This window comes from Mesitornis unicolor, unplaced genomic scaffold (genome assembly GCF_000695765.1).
Source record: "Mesitornis unicolor isolate BGI_N332 unplaced genomic scaffold, ASM69576v1 scaffold12690, whole genome shotgun sequence".
NCBI lineage: Eukaryota > Metazoa > Chordata > Aves > Mesitornithiformes > Mesitornithidae > Mesitornis > Mesitornis unicolor.
This window is the reverse complement of record NW_010160366.1, coordinates 23253-36277: the sequence shown is the minus strand read 5'-3', so window position 1 is coordinate 36277 and position 13025 is coordinate 23253. Positions and strand designations below refer to the sequence as shown.

The 13025-nt window shown below is 42.6% G+C and overlaps 1 protein-coding gene across 1 annotated transcript in view; it reads right to left on the bottom strand.

Moving 5' to 3' along the window:
• GSG1L (GSG1-like) overlaps nt 1-13025 on the bottom strand; it is a 38116-nt gene that overhangs the window by 11221 nt on the left and 13870 nt on the right. Inside the window, exons 2-4 of the mRNA XM_010189811.1 lie at nt 9931-10083; nt 5763-5874; nt 995-1162 (exon numbers count right to left, since the gene is read on the bottom strand). Of these exons, the coding sequence (XP_010188113.1) occupies nt 995-1162; nt 5763-5874; nt 9931-10042 (392 nt within the window). The 5' untranslated portion in view covers nt 10043-10083. The remainder of the gene's footprint in view (nt 1-994; nt 1163-5762; nt 5875-9930; nt 10084-13025) is intronic.

Below are 13025 nucleotides of genomic sequence, written 5' to 3'. Positions count from 1 at the left end.
CGCTCTTCCACTACTGAGCAACTGCCACATTGGTCAGAAGAACAAGAATGAATCCTCCTTATGTTTTCTGTCCCCAGAATATGTTTACATTTCTTCCAACAATAGGCTTTTGGTGAGTATTCTCTGTACTTATCAGCTCCTCATACCATGAAGGTACCCCCATGGAGTCCATCACACCTTCCCTGCTATGTGAGGTCATTGTTTGTGTGTTCTTCACATTCTGCAATGTTGAGCAAAGCTTTAACGTTCTCATGGAAGAATGAGGGCAGCAAGTACCTTTGTGCAGTCACATGAACTAACTGAGAGTGCATGGGGACAGTGGTGCGCCAGGTGGGCTGTGTGTGGTGACGGGCAGAGTGAAGGAACATCTCTGGGCCTTCAGGGCTCAGACAGGACTTAGAATCAATCTAAGACCCTGGTAGCAGCGTGGGTGGCACCATGTGGGTGTTTCTGCACTGCAATATGACATATGCACGGTGTTTTTGTGAAGGAGCCTAGGATGGGTTGTGTGGAGGAGCCTAGGGTGAGTTGTAGGCGTGTGACTATGGAAGCTGGCAACTCTGAAGTGGCCTGGCGGTGGCTGGAAAATGTCTCAGCAGCTATTAGATTTATAGAGAGGTGCCTATTGCACATACTGAGAAAGCGTGGCTGTAACATTTGTTATATCCCCACAATTTTACCTTTCCAGAGAGGGAAAATAGGCCTGCATTGGCAGCATAGCTTCTTATGACTTCCTATGAATCAGGTACATACTGTAAGGACCTCTCAGTCATGTGTTTTATAGAGTATATAAGAAAAGGCAGGCACTGGGACATCACAAAATTTAAGAAAAAACAAATCAAGGAGGATCTTTTGTGTTTTTCTTTAACATACATCTTCTCCCGATATCTCAGCGACTTCACCCATGTGTGCTGAAATGGGTGAGAGCCTGGGTTTTCTGAGACTAGCAGAGCCCATGAAAACCTCCACTGATGGAGCGACTGACTGCACTGACCTTTCTCTGAAGTACTTGATGGCTTCCTGGTCTAGGAAGTTCTGCTCTTCTCGAAAGCCCTGCTCAAAGATTTTGCGCTTGTGTCTGAACTCAATGACAGTCTTAGTGTAAGAGTTCAAGGTAGTAACGGAGGCCGCCATGCAGCAGGTGAAAGAGCCCCATGCCAGACTGTGGAGAGAGAAACCAGCAGACAGAGCTGGGTTAAGACAGCAGCTCATGTTATACTTCTGACGCCAAGAGACACACATACACAGGATGCAGGTAAGTCAGTGGCGACAAACCCATTCTCCTCATCTTACCTCCAACGACCTGTTGCACGTGTGCAGGCACGCAGGCAGGATGCTGAACTAGGGGCTGGGCACAACTTTCACCCCGTGGAGAACCATGTGTCAGAGTCCTAACGTGAACACTCTGGGCACTCTGACAGAAGAGTCCAACGCCTCTTGATTTCCCTTTGAAATGCTTCAGAGCCTTGCAGACAAGTGCCTGTCTTTGTCAAACTACTGTATTTCCCTCTTTCCTGGTTCATGGACATTTCTAGCATTCCTGGCTTATATGTGGTCTCTGAAAGCCTGACCAGAATAGAAGACAGCACTTCCATTTTGTGGGGGGATCCAATCTGAGGGCAGTGCCTCACAAGTGCTGGCAGTGCTAGCAGATCTTGGTCAGCCAGTGGCAGGACATCTGCAAGTACTGGCCAGGAGCATGGGGAGACAGAGGGAAAAGGAAAGTGGCAGTAAAAAACGGTGACTGCCCCCATGGACAGAGTGGAACAGCAACAAGTGTTGTCCTGGGTCTCCTGGCAAGGAGAGTTCAGCTGGGACCTGCTCTACTCCCAGCTCGTGGGTTTCCCTCTTGGATGTCTTCTGCCCTCCCTGAACATCTCTCCTCCAGCCTTTACTTCACTGATCTCAAGTTCAGAGATCATCCCTCCCTCCATGTGGCTGGGGGAACTCGTGGCCCGAGGGAGTTTAGATGCTTTTTGAGCATGAAATGGAGCTACAAAAAGGCACTGAATTCCTCCTCTTGTCTGCAGAGTTTACTTGCATTCAGGCTCCCCTTGACTTAACATTGAGCTCAGCTCAGCTCCAGCTCCAGATAGTTCACAGTGGCTTCCTAACTAGCTTGGATTAATTTAATCATCTGTGTCAGCTACACACTTTACCTGCTCCTTGCTTTCACCTTTTCTATAACCAAATTGAACATAGATATAAATCATACAGAACAGAAAGAATACAGTCACAGTAGCATTATCTTATAAATACGCATTATCAACAGAGCCCTCAGCATTAGCTGTTTTTCTGTTCTGCAAAGGAGCTGCAGAGAGGGAAACAGTTTCTCATTTCAAATTAGACAAAACTTGAACACATATTTATGAACTGAAAAATCTGAAAAAAATGGTTCAAGTAAACAGAAATGGCTCATTTCAATGATTTCAAAATTCAGTGCATAACAAGTCCTTCAGGGACTCCCATGGCAATGAAGTGCGTGAGGCAGCCCTTTTCTAGTCGTTTTTGAAACTGTTTGCCAGATGCAATTAAATGAGCAGGAAGCGTAGTCAGCCCTGGGGTGATGACGTTCCCTTATGTTTCCCACGGTTGAGCGGGGAAGTGGAAAGGAAACTCATGTTATGTGTGAGTGTCCAGGCACAGGGAAGGCTGGCAAGTGCCTTCCTCCTACACGGAGAGTGTGGAAAAGCTCCAACAGCTCCAAACATTTCCAGCTGGGCTTCTAAATAGTATCAAGGAAGAAGCCAGCTGAAACCACATGCTTCACTGTGCCTGGTTGGTGCCTGGGGAATGACATATAGAGAAAAATTTCTCTTGAAAGTTTCTGATAATTTCTAATCATTAACTCAGAAATGCTGGAAGGTTCAGAGAAGGAAATACAGAATGAAGACTCCCAATGTGCTCAGGTCTGGCATTTGGTAAATCATAATAATGAGACAATTATGATTGATATGTTTTAGTTTTTTATGGACTTGGTTAAATGTTACTTATTTTTAAGTGTAAAGAGTGGTTCTCCTACCTGCAAGAGTTACATCCTATCTTAGATGGAGACCTCTTTAACAGCAATGCCTCTCCATGCCAGCTGTGCCACAGAAGTGGTGGGACTGTACCTGTAGTAGCTGAACTCAGGGTTGTGCTCTCAGTTTCCTCTGTGGCTCAAACAGCTCAGGTTTTTGTAGCTGTTTTCCTTATAAAAGGGTTGAGCTTGAACATCCATTGATCCTCAGAGCCACTGAACCCCCTGCCTGGAGAATGTCCTGGCCCACTCCTGGCTTGTGCCAGAACACAGACCAACCTCCTGGCTTTGCCAATGGCTTGTGAATGGGGTGAGATAATAGAGATCAAGTGGTGTATTTTCAATCTTGGGACATGAGCAGATGAGGAGAGGTATTTTATCATATCCTTCCAATAGAGGGGAAATAGAGTCACAGAAAGAGTAGTTTTCCCATTGGCACTTGGGAAACAAATGTCAGTCTTGATCTCCACTTGTGTCCTTTCTCTCCTGTCAGTGGGGACGCTGTTTCCTGGCCCCGTTTTTCAGTGACACAATTGTCTGTGCTCTGACAGGTTGTCTGGTAGGCTGCTGCACTGGTACTTTATACAGAAGGCTGTAAATAACACTGATGTTCACACTTCTGGTTAAGGGGTATTTAAAGCCCACCCTTCAGGCCATCACCTGAACCCAGATGAAGCAAAAAGAAATTCCTACTTGTCAGTTTCCAAACTCCACCAGGGTGGGTGGGCATTTGCTTTTAGCTCTTCTGGAAGAAGGTGTTCAGGTCTGGGCGATGCCAGGGGAGCCTGTAGCTCTCTAGTCTGTACAGCAGTGGAGGTTCAGTGTCAGCTGAAGGAAGCAAGCTAGTGTCAGCTGGAAAGCAGCACCCTTTTTTTTCTGTGTTTGGCTTTCAGACCTTCCTTTGCCAGGTCTGCTACCAGTCACTGGCATGGCATGAGGAACCCCAGGCTGCTGAGCACCACTGCAGGCTGAAAATGCTGCTGCCCTTCATGTCTGTCCCAGGGGAACTGTGACTGAGCTGATGTTTGCACTTCGCCTAGCATCCTGCATAGACAAGTGTGTTGCCTTGGAAGGTATTTACAAAAACACCTTTGCAAAAATTACAAAATTTGTAAGCTGCTTTGTGACGGCGATAGCTTAAGCAGAGGTCAGCTTTAGCTAGGGTGAACCAACAATCACTGTATGAAGTGGAGCTGAGGTCCCACTTCAGGAATATGGGAAGAGCTGTGGCTGTTCCCACATATTTGCCTGCTTGTGGGTATCTCTCTCTCCGGCATCCTCTGCAGTGAGGTGTAACCCAAAGTCCTGGTCTTTAACCCAAAATCTGATGTACCCTGGCTCTGGCAGGCAAGGGATGCAGCGCCTACTTCGGGGCAAAGCTATGGGTGGGACAGCAGCCAGCACTGGGAGCTGCCCGGGTTCTGGGTTCTGAACAGCTCGCTCAGTGGAGCATGGGGAGGGTGAGCGGGCCCAGGGAGGCTCAGAGTCCCCTCCGGCACCCACCAGCCTCTGATACCTGTTCTGAGACACGGGGTTCCTTGGCTTGCACAAGATCAAGGAGAATAATCTAATGAGTGCTTTATCATGCTAGGCATTTAACAACATTCTGAATTTTGAGTATTGCAGAAAATTATAAAATAGATTACTGAAGACAAATTAATAGAGAATATGCCTTATTATTTAAATATATTAATAATTATACAATTATTGTGACAGGATTGTTCTAAATATTTATAGAAATATTATAAATACATGAATGCAGTATACTTATAAGTTCATCATCATATGCAATGAAAATTCATTATTGATGCACAAAATAAGCTGTACTTTAAATATAATGCAATTTATATTTTGTAACATGTTACTAAAATGTTAGTAACTCCTCCCATGAAACACAGTATAGTGAGGGGAATAGGAAAGACTAATAATTCCCTGCAGTGCTGTGCATAAGATGTATTTGTATTTATTTATTGGCGTTAGCAAAGGTTGTTTTCTCCGCTTTGAGATGGAATTAAAATAATACGCTATATTTAGAAATGTAAAAAGGAAAGTATTTTACCCAGCAATCCAAAGAGGCTGGTGCCTCTAGAGGGATGTGAATGTTGTTAGCAGGTATTTCTATTCTCCACAGTCTCCTGTTCTTGTTAAGCTTCTTATAAACTTGCAAGAAATATGACACAGCTGACGTGTCTTGGCCAAATTATTTTAATGTGATTTTTAGAAGATAAATGGGAAAGGTAAAAAAAAGTAAAAAAATCAGTCTCCAAAATGTCATGTCCATTTTCCCAAGTCTTCTCCCCATGGTCCCCAGGGAAGTATCATGGTGCCAGGAGCACTATGCCTTCCTCTGCACTTGTAAAAGTTTCACTATAAGGTTCAACTGAGACATTAATTAAAAACAAAACAACAAAAAAGCTAAAAGTCTCCGAAATGCCACGGCAATTACGTACCTAAATTGAACTTTAATGAGAGCGCTCAATCTGTGTTGGTAATTGTGGCTGCTGTTTATTTACAAATGCTATGTACCTGCTGATATGCACAGCTGCTGCTGCTGCAGCTAAATGGTAACTGTCCTCTAACACCTCAACAATCCTACAGCCATGGTGGTTTTTTGCCTCTAGCATTTTGCCAGCTGGAAATGCACATGCATGTTCCTGGAAGTTTGAAATGATACGTACAATCTCTCAACAGACTGATGGAACAACTCAAAAATGAAAAGATATTAACTCGTGGTGACACTTACCAGAAGGACCATCCATAGTCCCATGAATGTGGTCGCCAGTCCTCTGGCCCAAGGCTGACTGTCACTTGGAAAACTTGAGTATACATCATGTGTGCCACCATCCCCAAGAGACCTGAGAAGCAGGGATTATAATAGGAATTTTTGTGGTAATGTTTTTTTATAGTTATTGAGATAGCTACTGCTGGAAGTGCTTTGAAAGCTCCAAATTGTTGTACTTGTATGCCTCCTGTTCTACTGTGGAGGAGGGAGCTGCATGGGCAGAGGAAAGGTGTGGCTGAGAACTCATTATTTTACATCATACTGAATTCTCAATTAAGAGAAGAGTTAAAGAAAGAAAATTGTCGAAAAAAGTGTTGCACAATTAGCATCACCACCAACCTTGCTGCTGCAAAGAAGGGGTATGCAACCCACAAGTTATCTCACAGCTGGTCACAGACAGGCCTCAGGTAAGAGAATAAGGAGAGAGATTTCATTAGGCCATGCAAGATTGAATGTATTAACGCCAAGCAGCAGTACTTTATCTAAGCAGTAGCTAAGATTTATAAATTTGGACACTTATAAAACAGTTGGAAGTTACACAAGGAAGTAAAGTGAACTCAGTATTCTTGATGATGTGTGGTTAGAGGACACCATAGGAATACTCTTGAAGGTACAATGTTGATGGTGCTTGCTTTTGTGACACCAGTATATTTTGCTGAGATAACAACAGGGTGAAGGTTAGTCAATGTTTGAGTCTGTGATGCTGAAGAACAGGGTTGCAGTTACACCACTGAGTCTGCTCTGCCCCTTAGCTGGCCAGCCCATGATTTTACATTTAGTCATCTCTCCAAGGAAAATCAAAATCCACTTTTCCAGAAGTGGTGGCCAGCAGCAGCTCTGATGCTTGGAGAATTTTCTAGCTACAATAATTTGGGATGTGTCTGCTTCAGTGCCTAGGCAGTGCAGCATGATGCTCCCAGCTGAGCTCACAAAAAGCATGAGTTCAGGCAGTTAGGTAAACTGTGGGGCAGGATCACCATTTTCCAAACACACCTTGGACCTACAGATGTCAAAAGCTCCTTGTGCTGCAGTGACAGTTCAAGGCGCTTTGAAATGCTGAAGTTCTGCTATGGTGGGGTGCAATGCAGTCCCGTACTTTACACTTTCCTCCTTGACCAAAGTCACCATTTACTGCTATCTCTGACTGTACCTTTTTCCACAGTTGCCCTTCCTCCATGAGGAAGATCCTGAGTTTCCCTCTCCAGACCCAAATTTTGGCTCTTCTTTCCTGCTTACTTTCAGAGTCTAAAGTGCTTCATTAGTCTCACCAGACATGTGGATGATTCAGGGCAATTCTGGGGGTGCATAGTCGGGGAATGTTGTGTTTGTGTTGTGGGTATGTTAAGCAGGACCTTCAGCAAGACAAATGTCATATTTGATACAAACAACTGCAGAGGCTGAAAGAAGATATTTTATTACAAGAAGCTGTGGTGATTTGCTCAGCTGCTTCATGTTGGTGTGACATACTGGAAAGTTAGGAGGTGGAAAGAGCAATTCACATCGGAAGAAATGATATTTCAGCAGGGTGGGCGGCCTAATGGGAGCACAGCAAACTGGTACACATTTTGCTTGTTTCTGGCTATATTTAATTTCCAGAATTCACATGGAGCTTGCTGTACTTTTTAAATCAGTGATTTTTTTTCCACTTGACAGTTATGGCATTGATCTTAAGTTTGGGGTTTGCTGTTCCTATGCCTACTGTCAGTAATTTTTCAACCTTAATAAAATATTACAGACTGCCCTGAGACATGTCATTGTCACTCAGAGACATCAGGAGGCTTGACACGGCCAGGACTAGCTTCAGCAAGGCTGTTCTGCTCTCTTCTGTCATGCAAAACCTTAATGGGGTTTTGGCAATGTTCTGCCCTTTCGCTGTGTGGGAGGCCAGGATGACAGTTCACCGATACAATGAGTAGGAGGTCATCAGCAAGTCCTGCTGTAACACAGGGACCACAGTGAAAATGTGGCATTTTTGTTCTTTATCTGCCAAATGGTGAGGAGGGTTGGGGGACAGACACGTACCTGGCTGTGTTGTCAGTGGCATTATGCCGTGTATAAGCTATAGCAGAACAATATGAGTCTTTCTTTCATTGTGCTGCTTCATGCACTTTTTGTCTGGTTTGTTTCTGATGCCACCCATCTGTTTGGTCCATTTTAGATATACTCTGCCAAGTGCTCCATAGGGATATCCTATGATATTTTCTGTTGTACATTTAATGGTTACATGTTGGATAAAATGACCTGCCTGTAACAATAAATGAATGAATATATTTACAAGATCCTCTTTTCCTCCAACTGGCTGCTTAGGACAAAATGCCTGTATGCCCACCCACCTGGGGTCCAGGGCAACAGAGGCTTGCAGTGGAAAATCCTGATAATATGGTGGACTGGAATGTCTGGAGTGGATGGGAAAGCAGAAACACTGACCATGTGTAGTTGGCTTGAGATCATTAGCCTTGCATGACCAGAGCTGTTTCTAGGAAAGCTTAAGGAACTAAATTTGGAAAAGACAATATATTTTAAAGCATTTTCAGATACCTTTACTAAAAATACTATTTATGGAATATATCACATTAATTAAAATGCTTATTATAAATGTTATATGAGACGTATGTGAGGTTAAGAGGAATACCAAAATGTCAGTATTGTGGGTGGTCTTTTAATGACTTATAAGAGTTTAAGAAACAGCAAAAAGTGGCGACACTGTTAGAGTAATTTTTCCTAACCTTTAGATGTTGAGCTATGAGAGTACGAAGATATGAAGATCCCATTGCACTTTAAGGAAGGAACTCTAGCATGAATTTAATGAGAGGTGTGTTGCTCCAAGCAAAGCCCTCTGTTATCTTATTTCTATAAAGCTGTGTCATTATAGATATGCTAAGATTAAATAAATATGCTTTTTTCCTTTCTTCTCAGATCTCTGTCACTGACTAAAACTAGCTAGTAGTGTTTTGGGGTTTTAAATGATTCTTATTTTTCTGTCCTTTTTCTCTGTAAAATTTTAAAGTTTATATTTGGAACATCGAGGCAATGTACTTATAAAGAGGGAAGGAAAAATAAAAATAGAAAGATGTGTAGGAAAGAAATCTTCATAACTCTTACAAAACTTAATACTGCAGTTAATGGTGAAAAGAAAGAGAAACGGCATGGAAATAATTGCTTAAATGCTGAAGAATTCCACATAGTTTGATTCTGAAAATTGAACTGACTTTTTTAAAAACCCAAATTACATCCAAAGCTGAAAAATATGGGGTTTTATTTGTCCTTTCAGTTCCACTTCTGATCTAAGTTTTATTCCACTAACTGTATTTCACAATTTGAAGCTATCCCTGAAGATAGAAACTCCTTCACAGGAATCTACACTGCATGTTATAATGTCTTACAGCTTGAAATACAGCAGAATAAAATGTACTTTGACTGCAGAAGTTCTTTCTGCCAGAGATCCATGCAGGAGTGCTCACAAAAGCCAGCTGTGGCTGGTTGTGGTTGTGGCTGGGAAGAGGAGTTTTCAGACAGCACAGAAGTGAAGGGGCACTTAATTATATGGTTAGATTTGGTAACTTCTTTAGAGAAGTGAATTGCTCAAGTTCATTCACTGAGGGGGCTCCAGATCAAGCATGAAAATAGCCTGAAATCATTGTTTTGAGATGTGCACGTTCCCAGGTTGTTCCTAAGTGAGATTACTAGAATCCTTTTAATTCATAGTTTTGCTAATGAACAAGATGGGCTTCTTTCGTTTGAAGCGTCAAGCCTTCACTTACTTTTAGGATTAACATAGAAAAAAGAATTTCAACACTATATATTTTTAATTTTCTATTGGATAATCAGTGAGATGATGCTGAAAATGGAGGCTCGGGCTATGGGTATGGTAATGGCTATGTGGGCTGCGGGGAGGCTAATGACTGCATTGCCAGTGTGAAATCAGGAATATGTATTTTCTCTTCGTCCTGGCAAGAGGCAAATTTATCATATGGTCCGTGTTCCAAAGAAACAAAAAAAATGCAGTGAGAAATGTGATAGTTAAATGGGGATAAAAGAATCTCATACCCTCCAGATTTTATTCTTTCAGAGTTTTAGGGTTTTGTTTTGTTGTGGCTCCTTAGGCAAAAGGGAAAGGGAAGGCTCATACCTGAAAGCACAGTGAAGACAGCAGCAAAGGCATTTAACTTGAGCCCATCTATCACACTGCTTGAATGAAAGAGCTCGAGGCACATAAGGCTGAATCCGACGACTAACAGCATGATGTACAACACCTCGGATACTACTGATAACCACAGGACACCTGCAATGCACAAGAGCAGCGACCAGTCACTTATTTGGTAAATACTTACAGTGGGTAAAGTTGGTAAAAATTAATTAGGAAACCAGGAATATCTAGGAGTAATCGGGTATTCAGAAGGTTTAAATTTAGCAAATCACCACCCAAAATCTGAAAAACAGAAAAAGTGATGAATGAAGATGTGAAGTAGGGCAGGGTGGTAAAGATATTGCAGAGAGAACAAGCTGTTTGCTGAGATCCCAGTTTGACTAAAGGATCTCTTTGGTTATATCTAGAACCTCTTGGCTCCTATGACCCAAAATATAGGACAGAGAATCCATTTTCCATCCCTATGTCAAGATTTAGATGAGCAGAACCTAGTATATGTGTGGTGATGGCACACAATACCTTACAGTATATGGGCTGGTGGGAGATGAACAGGCTTGGCTACCTCTTTTTCACAAGACTGTTTAAAAAAAATGTTTTGAGTTGAGGTTTTTAAATTCTTATCCCAGCATAGTGTTGGGGCCTGTTATCAGAAACTGGTGTCCTTCAGGATGACTGTTCTGACTTGGGATGTTTGGATCCACTGCACAGATCTCTGCCACTGGGACTATATACAAAAACTGCCTGAATACCTGTGGGGTGGAGCCAGTTATTTATAACATACTCAGTTGAAGAGATGCAGATCCAAAATTTGGGCTGCCTTCTGTTTCTCAACCCCTAGACACAATCCCTCAGGCAAAGGGCAGAGTTGGCGTGCCCCGTTTGACCCACATGTTCTGCAGGACTTTGGGGTCGTGCACAGGTAGTGATCGGCTGAGACTGATTCATCTGCTGTAGATGTTACATTTGGAAATTTCAGACAAATCCTCTAGCAGGATCTGCTGAGTCTTTTAAAAAGTCACCAAGCCATGCGGTAGATTTGAGAGGATGGTAACAGATGATAATATTGAGTTCCTGCCAGATTTCCAATTGCTGTTTCAGCTAGAATTCTTCAGTACATTTGCTAACCTGATTGCTAGAGAATTCACCTGGAAACAATGAGCAGTGATGGAAAATTTCAGCCTAAGCACTTGAAACATGGAAAGTTCAGCATCTGAAGACAATGGCTTATATTAGAAAATGTTCGCTGTAACCATAGAGACTGATACAGGCTTCACTTATATTAATACATTCTCCCCTCATTGTAAGAACATATGTGTGATAATGCCTATAGTTGAGCTTATAAAACCAGACATGCAGTTTCACTTTTACGAAACATTTGAGTGTCCTCTTAGTGGTCAGGATGATCCCAGCTCACATTTTGTCTGGGAACTTGTCCTTTTGTAATTGAAATTAACATGTGCTATTAGTTTTTGGTACCGTATCTGACCTTTTGAGTTTTTAAACAATACTACAGAGACAGTAATAAATAAACCTTTTTAATTTGTCATAGTGACTCTATGTGTACTATTGCATTGATCAACAGCAAACAGTTGTCTATCTCACTCCTACTAGTCAATTTGGTATCAGGGCAACTGGCACACTCTTCCAAAAACAAATACAAGTGAAAGATGGCAAGGGTGCCCTGTGATACAGCAGGATTAAGAAGGGATTTTACCTAATGTTCTCACAAACAGAAGTTTCTATGACAAGAGAATGATGAAATTGGTTGAGTCAGAAAGAATTAGATTATGTAAACCTGACTTATAAACTGAGGCAGCAGAGAGCCCTAACTAACGAGATCTCATTCATAAATGGACTGCTGAGAGGAATGGAATCCACCTGGTCAAATGGGACAAGAGTGGTTTTGCCAAAAGGATAACCTTGCAAGGAGATCTTCAAACCCGATATGCCAGAGAAGGATTGTCATAATTTGTAAGGGCGTGGAGGAAGTGTCAAGGGGATGAAGCACATGGTGTACAATGTAAGGAAGGGAGAGCTTCACCTTCTCATTCTGTAGAGGGGAAGGTAAAGGTCTTGCTGTCTACAGCTACCTAGTGGAAGAATATAGATGACAGAGCCAGACTCTTAGAATTGAACGAGGATAGGATAAGACAAAATTTGCAACATCAGGAATTCCAGACTGAACTAAGCAAAAAGGTGATCAGACACTGGAAGAGGGGCCCAGTGAGGCTGTGGCATCTCTGTCCTTGGAGACATTCAAATCTCCACTGGACATGGCCCTGAGAGGCTGGATCTAATGGACATGCTTTCAGCAGGGGCTTGGACTACAGGCTCCAGAGGCCCCTTCCACCCTACATCGTCCTATGATTTTTAATTGCGCAGCGGGCTAGAGCTAGTGTGCTGAGGGAGCAGCTGGAGGGATGAAGTTAGCTGGAGTAGGGATAACTGGAGTAGAAACAGAGCTGAACTATGGCTCTGATGAACAACAAAATGAGACATGAGGTTTGCCATCCTGTGAAACCTTTTTCCTATGAGACACAGACAGGGTGAGTTTCCTGTGGAAGACATAGGTGATTCTTTCTTCTTATTTGGCCCTGTTCCTATCTGGAAAGCAACTAACTTTATGTCTAACTCTCATGTCTTATTTCATGGTGTACACTGAATATCTGCTCTGTGTCTTTTTAAAATGCATTTAATGTGGGGAGAAGATAAGTCACGCATGCAGTGTTTGCATAGTTCTGAGTACGTTCTGTCCTGCCTGCTTTGATTTTGAATTTCATCTGAAATAATAACATGCAGAAAATGGAAGCTATATCTGGATTTTGTATCTTCCTGTGGCTGCCAGAAGCAGAACAGTTGATTCAGATTATTAATTCAGGAGACAGTGTCTTTCAGTTCTGTGCTGATGGTGAAGTGATCTCCCACTGCTCTTCTCTCAACACGAGATTCATGAGGCAGTCACTTGGCATCACTTACTTCCACTTACAATCGCCTCCTGCAAAGTAGAGAGCGCCTTCTCTTGAGGAGACCTCAGTCATTCCAGATGACAGGGAATAAGCTCTCCAGAGAATTTTTCT